Below are 22,474 nucleotides of genomic sequence, written 5' to 3' on the forward strand. Positions count from 1 at the left end.
GCCCGACAAACTGTCGAATGTGTGCGAGATGTCGCACAAATACGAAACTAATGAAAACTACCGCACACAGGTCTCGGGGCTGCCGTGCGGCAGAGAAATAACTCAAAATTGCTGCTTTCGTGGTCCGTAAACATCTGTTCTTGGCTGTACGTGCCCTTTTCATATATGTGTTTGGTGCTAAAGATATCTCTAGGTGCTAATATGGTCAAGATACATGCAGAGTCCTTCAATGCCTTTCTGGTCATGAAACTTCGCCGTCACGCTATGGGAGAGCTTCGTGCGCTGCCGCGACGCGGCGCTGGTGTTGATCGGAGGGCAGTCGGGGGCGTGGTCAGAGCGCGTTTGGCAGGGAACGGACCACGAAGTAAGATAAAACAGACGCTCGCCGCCTTATCAGCAGTGCGCTTTCGCTTTACGTGTCGTGGGCCGCTCAAATGGACTTATCATTTTGTGAGTGGCGAAAAAAATGTGGTGCGAACGGGCATGCAGCTACTGCGTTCCTGCCTGCCGGTCTAGCTACAGAGTAGCGGCGGCCGCCCGATGCCCTCCGATCTGCGGTGGCGCCACTCGCGGTAGCTTTTGTCCCCGTACGAAACTTGGCCGGGAGTTTCATGACCAGAGAAGCATTGAAGGACTCTGATACATGTTTGAAATGAAACTTGATTTCAATTAGCTTGGATCGTTTTTTACTTCGCGCTTGAAGCAGTGACAAAAATGCGCATCTGCGCGGCCGCCACGCGCGCAGCTCGACGTACTTGATGCTCAAGTCGGTGAATGACAAAACTCCCGCAGCTTCGACAGCTCCAAGCAGCGACCGCACGACGTTATCTTATCGGCGCCCGCAGTGTCGCCTCTTTGTTTACTCCTGATCGCCCATGTTATTCTCGTTTAGTCGTTTCCCGGAAGCAAATTTTGCATGTTCCAAACGGCTGCAGTGATCCGCGCGCCTGTTAACCAACTAGGACTTTGTACTTATCAATTAGCGAGCGTTGCAGGCGGCAGCAAACCGAAATAGTCAAAATTGGGTATCAAAGCGAAAAATCACAACTTTGCGAGAAAAATTAGCAGTGGCTTAGCTCGGCTATGACAGGACATACGTAGCGTGAGCTAAGGTTCAGCTGGTTATTCTTAAGTTTCTGGGATTAGCTGATTATCATGCTTACTGCTGCCAAAACGATTTCCAATCCAATCCAGTCCAGTTACTGCTCCTCGCACATGAGCAGCACGGCTCTCCAGGAGCCACGCGAAACGGCTATCAAGCGGCCCCGGCGCAGTGACAGACTTGGCTACTGCGCAACGGAGCCGACAGCTGGGCACGCGCCGGCGCCAGTGCGCCTGCCGCGGATATGACGTCACTCCTCTGGAATGCGCAGACTGGCGAATGTGGGGACCCAATTCTCTACACACCCGTACTACAATTGGATTGCAATCCAAGCCAAGCCAATCTAATCCAATCCAACCTCATGCTCTCCGCGCTTGCGAAGTGCGGCCCTTCACGGCCTACGCGAAACTGCTCAACCTCGGCCAGTGTAGCTTACGGTACAAAACAAAAATGTAGCGGATATTTTACGTGCGCCCCGAATGTAGAGCCCGTTTGCACAACCCAATTGCATAGAACCTGACTTGACCCGCAGCTATCTAACGCCCTAAGCCTTACACTACGGCGTACGATATTCGCTTTATAAGTTTATTTAGCACCCGTAAGTTGCGTGCTGTCATCGCTGTCATGAGTAGCCTAATATTTTCTGCAAAGTGTTTACAGCAATTCGGCATAAACCAAGTTGTTCTAAACAGACCTTTTTTTCGGTATACTGCTGATATGTCCAATGGTTTCCATTTAAATTTGCGTGTTGTCGTGGCAGGCTAACGATATTCTCAAGTGGGTTTTCAGGCTACGAATCGAAGAGGAAGGTACCAAAGAAAACAGCAGGTCTAAGTCAGGACCTGCCAAAGTCATCAACCCATGAGGCAGTGAAAGCGGCCTGACATAAACAGCTGAGCGCAGAACGGCAGCTAAAGATGCAGCGATCCACCATCCACCACTCTAAGCATAACTTGACAATCCTCCTCTAAAAACGTAGACAGTATCCATTTTATTCTACCTTTCTTGAAATCAGGGCAGGTAGACGTCTACAGCCGTATCATGCAGTTTAGGAATTTTTGACACGCCGCTGATTACCACTTATGGCACTTGTGCTGTTCAGGTGACACAACAATGCTCATTTTCAATGCCATTTTCACCAACATCATTATTCGAGCTAATCAGAAATATTACCATTTTCGAGGAGGAAGGAGGTTTGAAACACCAATTTCTTCCAGCTTGTGCCATAAGTTCGTCACCACACCAAACAGCAAGCGTTGCACGTCATGGCACCGAAACAGTGGGCACCTTTCTGAACACTAGCTCTCTGGCAGCTTCGAGCTTCGAGCCAACAATTCCTAGAGCAGAGCGAGCAAGGGAAACAAATTTAGGCAATTACATCATGGTAATATGACCAGCAGTAACATCTGTTGACATTCTCCTGTGGGATTAGGGTGTTTCTCCGGGGGGCAAAATCTTATTAAGCACACCCTAAACTTGACTCTTTAAAGTGAGTGGAAGAATCGGGGGCACCGAAATGTGCCAAGTCGAAATATGTGGGCATTGTTCTGGGGCACATGACCGTTCAGTCCTCCTAGTAAGACATTGCCATTCTTTCGTTGTCTGTGTGAATATGTCACGTGTACGTGTCAGCATGGGTTTGAAGGAGCAACAACATGTAGTTTTGCATTGCTGTTTCCGTTTATAGTGAAATATAGCAGACCCAACGAATATTTAATTCAGCCACATATTCCCCAAAACAGGCCACAGACACACAAAAACTTCGCAGCTTTAACAGGCTATCAGCAAAAGCTTGTGACTGGGCGGTCGCGTTTGATGCTGAGAAGCAGAAGGACCCGAATTCCATGCCGACAGCCTGACTCGCCGCAGGGGCGACGCCTCCACTCGCCACTTCGCTCTAAGCCAGTCAAGCTGCGTTTCGTTACCCGAGGATTCACACTAGACCACAAGACAACTTCTGCTACTGAGTTGGTTGCCATACCGGAGGCGATTCGTTTAGTCTCCCGTGAATCACCTCCAGCTTGGACCCTGTTTTGTGACTCCAAGCCAGCACTCCAGGTCCTCAGCGGAGTTATGAGGCAAGAACCTTATTATGCCCTTGCTGCGGAAGTACTCGAATTATGCTCATTGTCACTGCAGCAAGGACATGTCCTCACCATTCAGTGGGTACCAGGCCATTGCGGGCTAGCTAGTAACGATTGGGCTGACCAGGAGGCAAAGATTTCTGCAAATGCAGATGTTGTACGTCTTCCCTTCGCAAGGACGGACACGACCGCCCTTCTGTCTACCATTCTCCGCCACGCTTCGGCGAGTCACTGGTCCCACCCTGACAATCGTCATAGAAGACCTCACCGTCTGGACCCCGACTGCAAGTTTCGGTTACCTCCTGGTAATCAGCGAAACCACGCCACGCTGTTTCACCGACTACGGCTTGGCGTAGCCTTTACCCGTCGCTACAAGCACCTCATTGGCGTTACGAGTGACCCCAACTGTGAAACATGCCGTGTACCAGAGACTATTTCGCATGTTCTCTGCCACTGTCCACGCTATGCGCATCCTCGAGAACAATTATCGAGATCATTGGCCCGTTTCGACTGTCGTGTGGTGTCGGAGAAAGTACTGCTAGGACCTTGGCCACACGTGTAGCGTTCCCACAAGGCATTTAAAGCTGTTCTGATATTTCTGCGCAGCAGTGGCCTCTCAGCGATATTGTAGTTGAGGCCCGTCCGGCTGAACATTAACACATGCACAGTATAAGTATAGGCATCTTCTGTACATAGCCATTTATTCATTTCTCCGCCATCTTCATCTCTCTCGCCCTCTATCCACGCTCTTTCCTCCCCTTTCCCTTCCCACACACAAATAGCTGGCCAGATATACTACCATCAGGCCGACCTTTCTGTGTTTTTTCATTTCAATAAAATTCCTCTCTCTCTCTCGAGTAATGTAGCCTAAAATGCATGCGTTTAGGTTGGGACCAGAAAAAAATTCGAATAAGGCGATATTTCGAGTAAAGCGATTTCATTATAACGAGGGTTTAGTGCATCAGTAATACGGGAGAGCAACTGCTTTTACAATAAATGATGCTCTCCCTGTAAACATAGTTAGCACCAGGAATCAACCTACCGTATAGTAGGAACCCGTGTGCTAATTATTCTTCAACACTTCAGTTGTCTGACTGCCGCGGTGGTTGAGTGTCATGGTTGAGGCATTGTGCTACTCAGCCCAAGGACGCGGGTTCCATATTGGCAGCAGTGGCTGCTTTTCTGATGGATGCAAAAAGAAAAATTACCGGCAGGTAGACAGTTGTTGGAAGGCAAAGATTCTCAAGTGGCCAAAAAAAATTCAGAGCCCTTCCACCCCGTGAAGAGGGATGGGCAGCAAAGCGATGGTGCGGATCCTCAACGTGAGGTTTGACTGGACCGTAGTCCAAGGGGTGCACGAAGCAAAACACGTTTGTTTGTAATTTTCGATTGAGCATTGTTTCTGGTTATTAACTGAAAGTCCAGTCCTGTCCAGTCACTGCTCCTCGCGCATGCTCAGCACGGCTTTTCACGAGCCACGTGAAACGGCTATCAAGCGGCTCCGACGCAGTGTCAGACTTGGCTACTGCGCATGAGGCGCACACCTTGGCACACGCCGGCGCCAGTGCGTCTGCCACGGCTATGATGGCTATGACGCAGCACAATCCAACACAATCCACTTTAATCCAATCCAAATCCAAGCCAATCCAATCGAATCGAATCCAATCCAATGCCCCTCGCGCTTTAGCAGAACGGCCCTTCACGGCACACGCGAAACTGCTCAAACTCGGCCTCACGCTACAAAACACACAGGAATCCTGGGTATAAATTTATGATAGCGCCGGTATAGTAATCACGGCGCATGCTCTATGAAGGCCTTAGGACCTTTTTAATTTTGTATGATTTTTTCCATGCCCCGGGGGTGTGGCGCGCAGTTTTACGATTCCGGGGATTTGAGTGGGCTCCGCAACGTGGCGCTACGCTCCCTAGCGATTCCTGTATACATCGCTCTGGGACCGGAGACGATCTGCTGGATCCTAGCCATTTACAGCTTTGCTGTAAAAAAAATCTGGAGCACTGCACTAAGGCGCGGCTCATAGCCCTGTGCAACTGGCGCGTTAAACCCCGTAATCAATCACTCGCTTCGTATTACATTCGTAGGGACATTCCGTTTGGTGATGCTGAGTATTTCTATATGTACGGCTACAGGCATGTCAGGTGTGTTTTGCTTTATCAAATGGATCAAGGGTCGAATCTTTGCTTTCAGAAACGTCTACTTTTGCCTCCGACAAATAGGAGTATCGGTTACAGCTGTTACAAACAGGAACGACGCGTCTTAATTTCTGATAAACAGACGTACCTCACCAACATACGCTGTTGCCTCTCTTGTCTGGTTTCCTGCAAATGTAAGCGTAGATTGCTGGTGTTTAACTCACTCATTTTCACGTTTTCGGAGAAGGGTGCCGTTGAGAGGACCGAAAGTAGCAGAAAGAGAGAACAGACTTGTCGAGCACGCTAATGTTGCATCTAGAGTAGTTCAAACTAGTTTCTTGATAAAGAGTTCTGTTAGCACACCTTCGTCAAGGACTCCCAAAAGACTAACATAAGGACCACCATTCAATTCCCCATTTAAGGAGGGAGAAGGAAGGGGAGATTAGGAGCAGAAGGGAGAAAGGAACGCTACGTTTTTGCCAGGGGCCGCAGACGTGCGATATCGTCTATAAACGTCTTTTGTAGGCGTAGAAGCAGCAGTGGTAGACGAAATTTCCGTGCGTAAAGAAGACATCATTTACTGGAAAGCAAGCAGATACGAAGCCGGTTTTTGTTGCGAGCCAAGTTGATGGGAAATCCGATATGACAACCATAATTGAAGCAAAAACCAAATTAAGATAATCAAGCCAAGAAAATCAGTTAGCTATTCAATAGATCCAGGGTTTGTTTGACATCTATGAATGGTACGGATGTAGACAATGTCTAGGTGGGAGTGTAAAGAAACCCTCACGAACAAATGTTTTACGCGTTTCGTAGCTTCATTTGGTATTGTTTATTTGTTCAAAGGAGAGCTAGGGGTTCGACCACAGAACAGCACACAGCAGTACGGTACCTGGCTTCTTTCCAAAACCCTATTCCCCATAACCGCCATCTTTAAATTCGAGTACTGGTAGCCGTATACGGTGAAGTAATTGTGGGCCACGTCCGGAGGAAGTGGCACTAGCAAGCTGACCGGTTTTGCAATTTGCCGATGTTCTGAATATCCGTCCTACCTTATCAAGAACTCACCCTTATCATCTCGATCTGTCACACTGTATCCTCCTCTGAAACACAGTTCACGTAAAGTTAGATCAACTGTATTTGGCGGTTACTAACAAGGCAAAGAACATGGTGGTTGGCTTGGTCATTTTCGGAACTTAGTCTGATTGCTGCAGGCATGTTTGCTCCAACTGCATTGTTGGGGATTGCATTGTTCTCAGAGAACTAATTAGGCCGGTTAGCAAACAAGTTATTTTGTGCGAAAGTTGCCTTCCTAAAACTACTGAGAAAATAAAAATTTAAATTGAATTGAACTGAAAGATGAGAAAAACACAGAGCAAGCTAACGCCAAGGAGTGTACGTGTCTTTATTGCTGCGTACACAATAGTGAAATTCTATGAGAGATGCAACAACTAGCAAACGCCAGTTAACAAACAAGTCACAAAAAATTCCACAGAAATCTCGACATAAAAACATAGACAAAGAAAACAAAGCAAGATGGCAGTACAAGCTGGCGTAAGAACGAAGTCTGCCCGCAGTCGTTGTGTGCAGACCTCAGGTCATCCGCCAGGTTCAATCTGAGAAGTCTCCAATGGGTCCATCCAGATGAAACTTGTCGGCGAACTCCTGACAGATTTCTTTGGCTTTCTCCTGAGCGGCAACACAGATAAAAGAACAAACATATTATGAATAAAGTCGACACAGCTAAACCATTACTTAAAATCAATACGCCACTTCTATCAGCAAACTTATGTCATGCGATACCATTGATTTTCAGTTTAAAAAGGCGTGTTCTGTCACAATTTCCCGTGACAGTCGTTTTTCGCACTTGCTAAAGATGGACGTGTTTTTAAAGTCAGACGAAAAGTCATTACAGTCCAAACAATGGCTTTCGCTGTCGCTGGTATCAAGTTCTCCAACCAGCTCTTTGAGAATGCGAAGGGGAACAAGAACAGGCAACAGTGAGCACAAGAACGTGGTTTCAAAGAAGTTTTCTCGGTACAAAAAAGCAAAGCAGATGCCTTGAAAGAACGTAGGGTGTCTTTCCGGCCGCTTTCCTCATTCGGTGACTGTACTCGACCACACTCGAGCGTTGCCACCTATGGCTGCCAGCTCTATATTTCTGCGTGGTGCATGCTTTTAATGAAGCAACCGTAGCAAGGCTCAGCGACTTCATTGCGTAACGGGAGATGGAAAATGAACCCTTTTGTGATTGCATACATTGGTGTGGAACTAAGTGAAAGTGATACAAAATGCCACAGTTCAGACTATGAGGATCGCGCCTATGACCCCTACTGAGTATTGTGTCTTCTCCAAGTAGAAGATTCTCGCTGAACGGGGTTTAGGCTCATGCCTTCTCCCGCGTAATTCTAGACAAGTGCAAATAAAAGTTATTTCTCTCTCTCTCTCTCTCTCTCTCTCTCTCTCTCTCTCTCTCTCTCGCGCGCGCGCGCGCGCGCGCGCGCGCTGGGGCGAAATTCACAAGGAGCGCCCGCAAATTCTGAGAAGGCTGCGTTCACTATAATTATGATGTAGGCGGGACAGTGGTCATAAAAAAGCCTGTGGTATCGGTGCTAACTGAATATTATGAGGGGCATGACAGTTTTTAGGCGGCGGAGCTTCATCTTTTTATCACAGCATTAATAATAATATTTTCAGTTTAAATACTTGAATTAGGCAGCTGTGCAGTTATTATCATCAAAAGTGGCCAATGCATATCTTACCTACCACCCCTGGCTGCCATTATTGTATAAAAAGACATTTCGCGTTGGTGGCGCTGATGTAGGTTTATTAATGTTGAGGAGCACAGCCATTCGACCAGGTAGACAGCCCGAACCCAAGAGTAATCTCTTGTAAGAAAACATTGAAAGTAGGTGCTAGTGAAACTTATCCATAGCCTAATGCTCACGTCTGATGCTGGTATACGCTTCAGATATTGTATTGTAACAGCTTACTGTGTTTCCGAAAAATTACTCTTGCTAGTCTTTTAGCTCGAAGGAAGGCCCAGATGCCAAAAAGGGTGAATGGAATGTCGGTAAACGTGGGTGTTGTTGGTGGAATAATTTATCGCGAGTGAAAGGGTGTTCGTACTCGAAAACGCGAGAATGCCTCAGAGCGGGGCTTCTGCGGCTGCTCCTGTCCTGCAGGCCCAGACCACCAACTGTAGCTGGTCCTCGGAGTTTCAGCTGCACTGCGCGGCCTCCCGCTGCTCGAAAATGGGGGTGCAGACAATGCGGACGGGTGACGTTTTCTGGCTAACAAGAAAGCTTTGGACAAGCAGGAGCTTCAAAAAGTCAAGAGGGCGTCTGTGGGTCAATGGGATGTCTTCGGAAGCACTTCTGGAGCTGCTGTGGTGGGGTGAACGTCTGCCGACCCAGTGGTTTTTTGTCGCGAAGGTACTTGGTGTCATGGAGAAGTTTGAAGCATACTATGCGAGAAAGCGTCATAAAAGAGGAAGTGACTGTTTGAACACGGAGTAGATTTCAATTAAATGGTATAAGGGGAATAGAACTGCCGATGCAGAGGAGTGGTTTTAAGAAGGTGGAGTTTCCGACGAGCGTCCGTCTGTTCATAATGTGAGAAATGAAAGCAGTATATTCCCGCGTAGCTTATTTGTAAAGACTTCCGGTAATCGGTGTTACTACGAGCCGATGGCGAGTTAACCACACAGGGTAGCGGCTCTAACTTGCGACCGCGATCAGGTGGACGGAAGGAATCGAATTTAGAATGAGTTAATCCATATGAGAGAGAGGGGAGGTGGACTAGCCCCCCAAGGGAGATGCCTTCTAAAGACTCTCCATAGCTACTGCACGTGCAGCATGTCTGCCCCTCATTCTAAGACGTCACCGCATTTCCGAGCAACAGCAATTGTAGTCCCATTTTAGGCGAGTGTGTTGACCATCTTTTGAACCGGTTGCTGAATATAGAAATGACTACAAGAAACGACAGCAGGAGGCGGAATAAACGTCCATTGTGTTCCACCTTTGGAGCGGCTGGATGGCTATCATAAATAGTATGGACGGGATTTTTGAGAAGGGGCGAGCATGCAGCAGCCCCCGTTCCTTGCAAACTTGATGCCCGACCAGCGTGCACGCTTCGGTACGGCCTGATAAACCTACGCTACATTTCTAGTCCGTTCCTCGCATACCAGAAATTTAGTTAACTGTGCTAAACTACGGTTTGGTAAACTATGGTAAAAGTGTACGTGGGCCAGACTGGGTGGTGCGTCAACGATAGGTTGAGGGAGCACGTGAACAATGAAAAAATGTGCGAGAGCAGAAAGATGCGGAAGGTTTTTTTGGCAAGCCAATGTTTGAAGTGTAACGATTGTTCACCAAAGTTGCAAAACACTTCCATCATTAGCAAGTGGAAAAAACTACTGTCACGGGAAATTATGGCATCGGAACAAAGTCTGACGCTTGGTGAGGCATGCGTCAGCGTGGCCTCTATCACATCGTCTGAAAAATAGAATTTCTACGCATGCGCAGATGAGTCACTGACTGAACGGTTATCTATATAATGTGCTTCATTTGCATTTAAACCTTTTGGAAGTTCAGCGCAGTCCGTGCCGATCTCTCTCTGCCTTTGTTTCCTTTTTGCGCTGGTTTCAAAGCGAAGCTTCAAGGTCCTGACTGACGCCGTCGTACGTCATTACGCTGTGCAGAAAAGTCAACTTTCTTTTACGATGATGGTGAATGACCACGGGTGAAGTGATAGAAAAAAATTCTTCCGTGGTTAAAATCGAAACTGCGTCCCGCGCGTTATGAACCCGGCGGCTATCCGCGGCTTGGTCCAAGCCGACGCCAAGCGGCAGGTACCGATTCGCGCCGTACACACCAAACCCAGACGTTGCGCCTACGTGGTGCACACCCGAGAGTTGCTGTGGGTGGAGAAATAAAAGTGGTGCATCGTCTAGAGTAGCTAAAACGGACGATTGGGCGAGTTGCAACATATTGTTGCAATATGTCGCAACGGGGCATAGCGGTGGGCAATACCCCTCAGCGCCATTACAAAGACCAGCGACGACGACGACAAAGAAGGGGCTGGCGTTCCCTGCGCTGGCTATGTGATCGTCATCTTGCACATACTGTAAATAGCCATTCATTAATCTTCGCCATAGTTCGTGTCATCTGTCGTGCCGCCACGTTACAATATTCATAGTAACAGCGCAAACAGCCTAATCAAGGAGTCACGCAACGCTCCCGCCCTCTCCAGTGTTCACGGGCTAATTTAGTTTCCTTCTTTTTCCTTTTTGTTGTTTTTGCAACTGTGTGTATAAAAACCCCCGGAATTTGCACTAAAAATCGGTTGTTTGTCAGCGCTGTGTTTGTGTCCTCTTCTTTTTGTCTCCTGTTATTTGCGCTGTTACTATGAAGACTCTAGAGTAGCACATACTCGCAGTGTGGGGTTGGCCAACCAATGAATCCATCATGAGAAAGTTTAGCGTTCAACCATAGGCGCCATTAGACGGAGGAGAGCTCGATTTTTTCTTTCATCATGGACCAACACGCCCAGGTTTCCACGTTAACAAGGGATCAGGGACGTGACCTCGGGTGCACGCGGTTATGGGGCTCCAGACCCTGGTCCCCACCCCGTAGATGTGTGGACATCAATTGCTCAGGTGATGACATTTATTTGCAGGCGTATGTGCCAGATTCTGATGCGGTGATAAACCCATTGGAATGGTTTGGAGTGAGATGCGAGCGCGCCCGATCTGGGCCTGGACAGTAGGTACTTCAGCAGCACTATTGCTTCTCCGTCGTCTGAGGTACCTTGCAGTTCCAATCAGTGAAACCCGCTATCGTTTGGTCGAGGAGCCGGGGCAGTTGGTAGTTCGGACAGGATCCGTGGGCTGTCTTTGTCGACAGTTCCTCAGCAGCCATTATTCTCTGTCCTATAACAAGCGGTCGTATAAAGTATACCTGCAGTTTCTTTGATATCAGTTAATTAAACACTGCACAATATCATGAACCTGTCATGTTGAAGACAATGTTCCCGTTCCCTATTCCCGTGATGAGCTGGAGTACCTACCGGACCGTACTTCTCGACCAGGGCCCGCTTCATGACCCGCGTGTACTCCACCGCTCGTTCGCTAACCGTCGCGTTGTCGGTCTTGCGGTTCAAGCCGGGAACGACCGTTCGCAGACCCGAGAAGGCGTCCGTCAAGCGAGCCCTGCACAACACCCGTCGCGCAGTTTGGTGAGAACTGGTGAACGCGGACCAGTTCATTACTGAAAGCCCGTGAACAGTGTGTTCAGGACAATCAGAGAGGCGTGGTCAGCCAGATGAAAGGTCAACAGGGAAGTTGCTGGCGTGGAATGCTTCTACAAAAGAGTGACATGCCCTCTTGTAAAATGCACAAACTTGCTGGCGTTAGGGACACGGAATACAAAGTCACTGGCACAAGGTGGTCGTGGCATCCTACCTCCTCTTGCGCTCCTTTTGGTTGTGTCGGTCTCGCTGCTGGCGCATTCCGTCGGCCTTTGCGTTTGCTGCACCGTGGCCCTCCACGGACGGGCCGCCGGCAGCAGCACCCGCGCGCCCGGCTTCGGGTGGTGCCACGTGACCAAAGCCCTGTGGTTGCCAGGTGCCCACAGCGTTGCCGCTTGTCAGACCAAGGCCACCAGCAGCAGCGGCATCGGAGTCAGAACGGTGAGGTGCCTGCATACCGCGCATGCGCCCTGAATTCGAGGCCCAGCCTTATTCTTTTTACCCACAATGTTCAAACCGCAGGGGTTGCAACATTCTCCACATCATGCCATTCCGGCATGCACCTGATGACCCTTTCCCAAAACTCGTTGCCCTCGCTAACCGAACTTGTGCCTACAAGAGCAGCGATTGCATTCCTGGATTGCTAAAACAACACCTCCGGGGTCCAGGAAATAAAAAAAAAAAGCCGCTATGCAATATTTTATGCTTAGCATTCTTTGCCGAGTACCCCCACATCCAGGAAAGTGTAACGCTCTGCATTTCCACAAGAATGCACATTTCGTGAAAGTTCCACATGTAAGCGTTATAATGGCGTAAATGGAGATAACTGGTCGGACATGAATTAGAAAAGCAAAAAAAAAACATTCGCTGTAAAGAACTCACACTCAAGACAAGCGGCATAAGAATGTGACGCATTAGTAGACAATTCTCAGAATTTCTGAAGAATTTTCCGGCTTGCATGCACTTTCCGCATTTCAAATAGGGCCACAAGAGGGAAAATTCGTCATGGCCATCTTGAGTATTACAAGTAGAGTGCTAGGAAAGGACTCTGACCTCTCTGCAATGCTTCGCGTGATACGGAAATGGCGACGCCCAGCTCATCGCTCTATACTCACTTGAGGGGGGACAGAGGAGTAGGGCGTCCAGGTGGCCGCGCGTGGTCGTAGCATCACCTGCGGGTTGGGCTGCTGGAAAGAGCGATGCTGCGCCACCACGTAGACAGGTGCAGGGACTGGCCACAGTGTGGAGTACACAGGGCTGAAGGCAACGGCCAATGGCGGCTGCGCAAATAAACTTGCACTCAACATCTGCTTTCTTTATAGCAGGAGGCTGAAATCACAGCTGCACAAAAGCAGAGTTCAAGGAAAACACATTAGGAAACTGATAAGGTTCAGCGGGAAAATATTGTTCATGATGTACCCATTTTGTAAATCTAGTTCAAGAACATTTTTTCGGGATGCTCTTTAAAACTTTTTGCCAGTACCATGTTAATCGGGTCCGTGACCACTGATGGGGTTACATTTGCAATAGTTTATAACTACAACGATATTTTGAGGAGGAGGAATGCCATTTTGGGATAGAAACCCTAGGGCACGGGTTTATGATGAACACCTGGCGAGCGATACCAGCGTAAATCCCAATAAAAATGAATTACCGCGGCAGCAGGCTGCGGTTCCACTTTGCAATACCGGAACACATTTCAAAGATTAAACTGTGAGTTTGTGAATGAACAACATTGATTGCTACAGCCATAGAAAACCTGACTGCCAAATAACAATAGCCGCATTACAATAGAGGAATCGTCCGGTATTTTTTTTTTTCTAGCTGTCCTTAAAACACTGCCCCTCTCAAGTCAAGGACCGATTTTGCCGCCATGTAAAAGTCTTAAGGACAATTTGGCTGTCAGGCTATTCCAGTCATACGCATTTTATCGCCATCGATGCAAGAAATCTTACGTGCATGCTGTGGACGGACGGCGGCGATGTATGTTGTACAGATCCTCCTTACGTGATCTACCGTCGGTCCCCGTTTGCTTTGGCATAACATAGAACCCCGTTTGCCTCGTCTTGAAAGCTTGATGTTTTTCTTCAGAGGGATGAGACCAGTTGCTATTTTGCGGAGGCGATATGCTGAATACGTTCGGCTGGTACTATACGAAGCAAGAAATTGTAGTACACGTAACAACTTCTGACTGATTGTGATCGCGAAGGCATAAACGGCCAGCTCAACTCAGAGACGCCTTGTTTCGCCACCCGTGTTTGAAGGGCTCTGATATGTTTCCACTGGAGATGGCGTGCTTTGCGATCCGCCCTAACACTTTCGAATGGCGTCGATCTGTGTCCTACGCGTTGCTCCGCAGCTCGTTAATGCCGCCGTGCAATGGGAGAGTTGACGACGACGGGGAAATTCGCTGCTTGTCCATATCCTCCTTTCATCTGCGGTGTAATGGCCGGGTCATCCACCGCTCGCGACTGCCGACTTTGCGTCACGCATTGCTGTCGGTAGTCGAGACGCAGTTGGCCAGCACAAAGCACCGAATCAAACGAAGTGGAATTCGAGAAAATCATCCCGTCTCACCAAGATACAAATCTTCCAAATATGAATGAATCAAACTTTGGTTTGTTCATCCGCTCTTCGAAGACAGAAAGCTTTAACGACAACTGAAGAGGTTAGTACGACCAGAGACTTTCAATGTTAAGGGACTCTGGTACGACTAACGGCAGGGTTGCACCTCAGATCTACATGCAGCCGACAGGGTTAGCCAAGATACGAAAGCGTCCAAGTCGTTCTCACCTGAGCGTTCGTAGTGGCCGGGTGGGTCAGTAGTTCTTGCGACCGGACAGGATTCAGTTCTTCACTCACAGCTGGAATGCGCGGGGGCCCCTGAATGTTTGAAGTAGAACAATTACCAAACGTTCATATACAGCCACATTCAATGACCCGGTACACTATCTGTTGTACGAGAAGCCAGTTCAGGCAAACTGCGACAAGTCGCAGAATGGCGTCGTCGCAGCGCCCCGACGCCCGTCACCGGAAACAACAGCGACACTACGCTCGCCAGAGTTAGTTTCGAAAAACGTTTTTCGGAGACAAATTCTGATTGCCGTGTAACTGAGGTTCCAGCCTGACGTCACGACAGCGCTGCACAACCTCTTGAACAGTCGTACAAAGGCTTAGCTGGCGCATCATATTCTACTAACGTGGCATAGCCCGAACATTGTGACGTGAAACAGATCATACCAGTGTAGGGTACTGTAGAGTCACCTTTAAACGGTACTGAGGCCAATTTGCCGTGTTAACATTAGATAGTTATAGCAGACCGGAGAACCGGTCCCGGTACGGTGCCCGGTAGGCGACCGGCGCTACAGCGCGTGCGCATTGTGGGAAAAACGTGCGCATGCACAGATGTAGCGGGTACCGTACCGGGACCAGTTCTACGGTCTGCTATAACTCTCTATTAATACACAGTCCCCTTGCTTTGCTGATCAGAATACCCTAGCTGAAATATGAGCGGCCTGTGACGCGTGAAACATTCTTCAACTTGATCTCATTTATCGCGCCTACGGAACAGCACGCGGAGCGGCGAGCAGTAAACGGAGATCAACGTGACATCACTGCGTGGTAGGGAAAACAGGTGACGTGCCTGCAACGCTTGCCAGAAACTCGTGACGTCACTTCACAGGCGCGGCCCGCTGAGTGGCGATTCGGCGCTGGCGCGTTCACGAGCTGATTGACCTAACCAGAGCTACAAGCGTAACAGCTTCCCAGAAGGGAACTCTGTCCAAAAATAAAGTTCCACACGCGGGGAAGGAGCCGATACAGTATAGCACAGAACCGCAATAGAAGACGCCACCAGGGTTTATTAAGAGCGGTCATTAAATTTTCGCTGCAGTGGTAGGCCTAAACGCCTTTAAGCAGCCCAGCTATGGTGGCGAGACGGTCGAAACAACGCCTACACCGGCCTCCTCAGTGTTTAGACGCCCGCAAAAAAAAAAAAAAAAAAAGCAGTGAGGTCATACCATGATTTGGTCCTACGCGCTTTCAGGGCTGGAAGCGGAGGAAACGGAAACGGGCGATTTTCAGGCTTACAATGTAAATTATCGCGCGCTCAGGTATTTCAAATGCTGTTTCGGGTTCGATATGCCATAATTCATCATTTAAAAGCAATAAAGAAGTAACGTATATAGTTTTCTGGTCAGTAATTTTCTAACTTAGAGCAGTGTAAAAGTTGTGACAAAATTAGCTTACCTTAAAAGGGAGCTCACGGTAATGGCGGAAGGCGTTGCTCCAGCTAAGGCGGTATACGACTGCACACACTACGTCAATCTATGTCAAAAACGCTCCGGTGTGCAACATGTGCACAGGCTCCCCACGGATGGCAAAGTCTCCTGGCGTCCCTTTCACCAACAAGTTTTCTAGCGGCCCGCGCATCTGCCGCAGTTGAACAAAATAATAGTACAGTGGCTAGAATTCTAGCCACTGTAATAATAGAGCCGCATTTCTCCCACGATCGCCGACACGGCAATAAAGCGGCTTTGAGATTGAGATTGTTGGCCAGATACTAGGCTTTCCTAACATCGCAAACAAGCCTTCACGCAACGCGTCTGAGAACACAAACAAATTGCGGACAAGTATTTAGATAACTAGCTTTTATGGCTAGCGAAAAAAATACAGTGGTCCTGTGTACCTAGAAAACTCCTCCGACTCAACCCCAAGCGCATGCACGAAAAAAAAAAAAAGCAGGTTCGAGAGGGGTTAGAAATAAGGTCTGGCTTTATCGCTACCGAGGGCACACGCTGCGAACTCCGGCGGTAATGTTGGGTGCACTGCCTGCGGAGGAACAGCGTCAACGTGGAAACGGAAAACAGCGGCCGCTCATTCGTCACAACTTCTCTGTTTCACCGCCTGGGGCGGAGTTCTGAGTTGGTCTTTTTCAAGAATGTCTGTTTCTTCTCCATTTCAATCGTGATGTAATGGTCTCTGTAAGGTGTCTGAAGTCACTCTGACCAATGACGTGCGCAGAAAGCGACGCCCCGCCTTGTCTGTGTCGCGTCACACCTGATTGTCTGCTTTCAGCCAATCAGGGCTCACTCGAAAGAGGCACTTGGCAATGGACACCAAATGGACGAAGCTGAACATTCCTTCCCTGCACGCAGTGCGTTGGCGCATTGTTTTCTCACCCGTGGCTCGCTTATCGGGACATTTTCCCGTATATCTCCGCAGCTCGTCTCGCCGCAGTGTGATTCGACGTGCGACTGGTCATCCATGTTGCCTCTTCCCGAACTTGGTCTGAAAAGAATCCCGGGTATTAGACTACGAGGAAACACCTTTCCTTGGTACACATGTGAAAAGGAACTTAAAGGGGCACTGACACAAAATATTGAAGGTGAGATAACTTCGGAGATAGCTTGGTGGGAACACATATACATCATCTGCAAAATATCAGCGGCGAATACAGCCTAGAACATATTTAAAATCAATTTTAGAGTGTGCGAAACGCAACGGAGCAGCCAGCAGAGGACCACGCGCAATCGACATCCCGAGGATATCGTGTAAATAAACAACATCTAAACACGTCACGAGTTTGTGTTTGCCGCTTCCGCACTGCCGGCGTTTTTCGCCGGCTCGCCCGGCTCGCCGCTCCAATCGGAGGGCCGGAGGGCGGAGCTTCTGCTCTCGAGAACGAACGACCCGATCGTTGGCGGCGGAGGCGCCGTGATTTCGTCAGCTAATCAGCTAATCGGGCAGCTGGCCGCGACGAAAGCTCTACAGCGATTCCAGGCACTCTGTTTCTATTACTGTTTATTACCATTGGATGCGAAAACGCGCCGGAGGCACGAAAAGCCCACTGAGCTAGCCGCACGGTCGCTGTGCAGGCGGCGGCCACGGCCGCGAAGTGGCCCAGGCCGGCGCAGGTATCTCGTTACCGCTGCACGAAATTGTCCCCAAGTCCCGACCATGGTGGCTTACATGAGAAAGGAGTTAATGATGCGATGGCGGGTTGCATTCAAAATTGTCATCTGCACCGCTTACGAGAGCGGCACACGAATATCCGCCGCAGTGCTAAGCCGAACACATCTGTAGGCGGACCTGTAGGCAGACCGGCCGGCTGCTCCCAGCGCGCGTCTTGCCACCCACCGTCTCGAGCGTCGCGCGTCGTTCTTTAGCCGCGGTAGCATTTGCACTCGCAGCGCCTGCGTCACATCCACGGTCGCTTTTTAATTAAGCGCCTCACGAGATCAGTACGTGGGGGCATTCGCAGAAACTGCCGTCGATGCGGATTCGACAGTGCTACGGCGGCTCTGCTCTGTGATATCCCTCCGACGGTCACGTGGTCAGCTTTGTTCACACAAAATCCACAAAATCCATCGTTTCGCGGCACTCGCTGAAACCGAAACTGCGACTGGCCGCATTGAAAATGCCTCTAATTAAACAACCGTCGCACGCTGAAGCAAATGAGGTTTCTACAGGTTATAAGTAGGTCATTAGCTACTTATCGCAACAAAAAAAAAACAAGATGCAAAATTTTTGTGTCAGTGCCCCTTTAAACCACGAGATGCGAAGCTAAAATATCGAAAGTATTCTCATGGATTTAACAACTTTGAAAATAATTAGCCCCCCTTCACTGATTTAACTTCACGGATGCTGATGTTAACAGCGAACTACCTGGCCTTCTTAATCGCAAAGATAAGCTTCATAGAACATCTCAAAGACGGCAGATCGAATGTCCTTCGCGCCAACCCATTTTTGCCGCGTTCCTCTGCTCACGCCATGTACTGGAACCTTTTGTTAGTTTTGAACTTGGAACAGTGCCATGAGGGGGCGCTGTGAACGCTTTTTATTTTTCACAGCGTATTTTTTTCACTTGCTATCGCAAGAGTTAAGCAGCCAAGTATTTTTTATTTGCATAACAGTGCAAATTCAAAGATTTGTCTCAGAGGTACAAGGAGGCAGGCTGGGACTAAAGGCTACAAAGTCTGACAAAGTCCCAAGTCACCTTTCGTACAGTACACTGAATAGGCAAAATTGGCAAGCTGAAAAATCTAGTGTTTGAGCAATTAAAGATATGAGCAACACGTACAGCCCCAGACAATAATGTACACGAAATGATACATTAAAGGGACCCAGAAAAGCCTTCTGTAAAAGTTACAAAAGGCATGTATTGTCACGTAGCACCAATATAGCGATGCAATGCCGTTGGAATTATTGATCTACATTCAGTATTAGCTGCACCAGAAGCAATTAAAGGCACCTCTCCCCACTTGCCGATCGACTCCTCCTCCCTCTCTGCCTCCTTCAAAGCAGCTAGCTACATTCCTGCGCCTAGGCTCGCGTCAATCACTGCGGACCCGCCTTTGCCGCCTTTGCCTCGGGATCGCGCAGGAAGGAGGAAGAGCAGCCGGAAGCCAATGGCAGTGACGCCGCCGGCGGCCGACCTTGCCGGCGGTTGGGCGAATCAGGGGGCGCCTTCGCCGTTGCGTCAGCAGCGATCGCCGTTGCGTCACCCGCGGTCGCCGTTGCGTCAGCCGCGGTCGGCTCGCTGCGGCGTCGCGCTCATCGGCTGAGAAAGGCGATCTTGAAAAATTGTTTACAAATTATCTGTACAACGTATGGGGCTCAAACTTGGCTCAAAAATCTCCCGTAATGTGTTCTACCACCTGAATGCATTTGATTGCCACCTTCACAAAGCTTTTCGGGGTCCCTTTAAGCACATAAAAGTAAAGTGTAATAAAGTAGTATAGGACAACCACAGTAAAACTGTTATTGCGTTTTACACATAGACACAACTACAAAACCAGCCCATTTAACAAGTGTAAACAACATCCGCAGTTCTAGCCATCGCGGGAGAAATTCCGATTTAGAGCGAACCAAGAGCGCATTCGAAGAGTTTGAGCAGACAGCGAGAAAGAATGTCGGGGAATACGTTCACTCATTTGAACTCCATTTCGTATTCGTCAACGACTCTCCCGGTATGCAACACGGTCATCTTAGCACGATATCCAGATGAGAAAAAGAAAAGGGAACCGCTGCATCGAGCATCCAAAGGACCACGAAAACAGAGACAAAAAAATTGGCCGCGTATCTGCTTCTTTCGTTGCAAATGCCGTCAAAAGACGATAGACTTTATCGGCTTTTGCGAAGTAAATGCCTCCCTTCGCTTTCCCGCTCACATCTCATGTTGTTCCTCTTGCGTCGCGCTCCCCCCAAGGTAAGGACGCCAAAGGTTTGCTTAAATCATTTTAAATTTCCCGCATTCCACTGCTCCAAACCGGGTGACTCGATGCGAACGCTGCCGTACGGCGAAGACGCGCGTTAATCGAGGCGCCCTACTTGAACCGCGTTTCCCTACTCCACGTGCGTTGCAAGCAGAACGTGGAGCCTACCTAGTGGAACCTTGCGTAACTGCAGTGATTTCTTAAATGGCCCCAGAAGCTATAGTGGCGCGGGCGACAACAGGCGACGGCGGAGTGAATTCTTTTTCTGCAGTTGATGAAGTATTTAATTTCGCAAATATAAAGGAACACTGCAAATATCACTTTTATATCACTGCAAAAGGAACACTTTTATAAAGGAACACTGCAAATATCACTTCTGTATTGATTTGTTGTCTCATATTTGCGTACTGTCTTGTTCTTCTTCAACAATGTTGACAAGTATGAACATTCCACCGGACATAGACGGGTAGATTTAGCTGTGACTATATAAGACTATTGCGCAGGCATTGTTTTGCTTTGGCCGGGTGGCTGAATCGGGTCACAGACAGACATACAGACAGACCAAAATTTCTGGGTTTAAGTAGCCCAAGAAACACTATCGTCTTTAAAAAAGTGACAAACCCGCCGATGAAAGTGTGCGGGCGTGGCACGAGGCGGAGTGTGTATTGCAGGAGGATCTCCCAGAGTGCGAGCGTTCCTCACATTTTGGAATCGAGCGAGCGAGCGGACATCGCGCCATGAAGCGCGTGCCATCCTGGTTCCTGAACCATCACGTGATGTGGAGAGGGCGTTCGCTGCCGCGTGCCCCTGTCCACCCCAGCCGCCCTTGAAAAATAAAATTCACAGCATATCCACGGGGTGAATGATGATGAGTGGGCGAAGCTCCTGAGGGGAAATCATCGGTAAAACCGTGACTCTTCAGTGAAAGTTCGCCCACTACATCTGTGTCCGAACGTAATGTCTAGAAAGTCTCGCTTAAACCGCGCGTCGGCACCTTGGGGCTGAGCTCGCCTGATGCGTTTTGCAGACGCCTCACGAGCTCTCACTGCATCGGGGTCTGCCTGCCGATACGCGCGCTTTCTCGCCGCTTCCCGTTCTCTGACGTTTTGGAGATCCTCTTCGCGCCGCAGCCGTGCCGCTTCGCGTACGGCAGGGTCCTCGCGCCGTTGCCGTGACGCTTGGGCCTCTCGTTCTCGAACGCTGGGATCTTGGCGGCGTCGTCGCGCAGCCAGACGACACGCTTCGGCCTCCCGCTCTCGTACGGCAGGATCTTGGCGGCGGCGTCGCGCAGCTTCACGGAGCGCTTCTGCCTCGCGGGCTCGCACATCTGCAGCCTTATCCATCGGGCGACTCCGAGCGCGCGCCAACAGCGAACGGATTTTATTACAACGCTCCCCGCCATCTAGTAAACAATCCAAGAACTAAACTAGAGGTAGCCACGCCATCTAGTAAACAATCCAAGCGCATCTTTTCATCATATACAAGTACCGCCATCTAGTAAACAATCCAAGAACTAAACTAGAGGTAGCCACGCCATCTAGTAAACAATCTAAGAACTAAACTAGAGGTGGCTACATACATACGTCGAGGATGGACAGACCCACGCCCTAAGGAGCTTCGCCCCTAAAAAAATGTGGGTCGGCTGCTTTGGCATTCATGCTGAGCATGTTCAGAGACGAAGACTATAAATGAATCTCCCTAGGAGCAGCAGCGGCGACGCGACACTCCAGAAAGCCGGCTCCCGCGGGGACCAAGAAACGTGGTGGTTAGAGCTCAAACGCGTCAAGAAGAATCACCGGGCGTCCTGCGAACCATCTCCCTTTGTTGCGGCAGGAGTCGCAAGAGGGAGAACTGGGGGAGGGGGAAGGGAAGGCGCCGCTGAGGAAACGGCAAGGAAGCTATCAAATGCGGAGGCATGAATGAAAAAGATTGAGATTTTGAATCACGAGAGAACACAGCACCACAAAGCGCCATTCCTCCAAGGATCCCAGTGTGCCGCGAGAACTGTCCCTCATTAGGCCTCGTCGACGCAGCGAAGTTCTGCAGAAGAAAGCAAGATCGGTCGCATTTTGAACGAGGCTACTAGGCACGCCCAAGCAACGAATAAGTTGTCGCCTTACTCCTGAAACATTCACGCACAACTCGAGGCGAGAAATCACGGGTAATAAGATACATTTGTCTCACCTTAACAGCCGGCGAAAGTCCACGAGGCACAAGGGAGTCTTGAACGGAGCAGACTTCAAGGTCGCGAACGCTACCACGAGGAACGTCTGTGCACGCGCCCTGCAGGAGATAGGAAGTAGTGGGGGCGCTGCAGGCCGGCAACTTCAGTTGGAGGCGCTGCCTCCCTTCATTCGCAGTGCTTTGTTATGTTTTTTTAAGCGGATGGTTCATGCTTTCACACTTCTCAAAAAGTGGCGTCCTCGGGGAGGGGGGGGGGGGTGAGACCCAATGAAGTTGTGGAGCGACACAACCTTCAACAACTAATTTCGACAGAAGCTACTCCTCCCGCCCTCATCGCTATCCAAGAACCTGGTAAACACATTAAATTAACAGACTATCAATCCTTTCATACTCCCAACAACCCGTACACAGCGGTGCTTGTTCAGCGCAACAGAGCGCGCAGGGAGCACATGGCGAGGACGTTAACCAAGCGGTACCCAATCACCCCC

The 22,474-nt window shown here is 49.3% G+C and overlaps 1 protein-coding gene across 1 annotated transcript; it reads right to left on the minus strand.

Moving 5' to 3' along the window:
* Positions 1-6,733: 6,733 nt before the first annotated feature.
* Positions 6,734-22,081, minus strand: LOC144161845 (uncharacterized). The gene is made up of 7 exons (XM_077692435.1): positions 21,987-22,081; positions 16,767-16,875; positions 14,380-14,469; positions 12,702-12,866; positions 11,801-12,036; positions 11,407-11,548; positions 6,734-7,026 (listed from the first exon to the last, which is right to left on the minus strand). The coding sequence occupies exons 2-7, from the start codon at positions 16,851-16,853 to the stop codon at positions 6,949-6,951; spliced, it is 798 nt and encodes a 265-aa protein (XP_077548561.1). The 5' UTR covers positions 16,854-16,875; positions 21,987-22,081; the 3' UTR covers positions 6,734-6,948.
* Between the last annotated feature and the right edge of the window lie 393 nt (positions 22,082-22,474).

Source organism: Haemaphysalis longicornis, unplaced genomic scaffold (assembly GCF_048455015.1).
Source record: "Haemaphysalis longicornis isolate Haplotype H1 unplaced genomic scaffold, Haemaphysalis longicornis Haplotype H1 scaffold_12, whole genome shotgun sequence".
Classification (NCBI taxonomy): Eukaryota; Metazoa; Arthropoda; class Arachnida; order Ixodida; family Ixodidae; genus Haemaphysalis; species Haemaphysalis longicornis.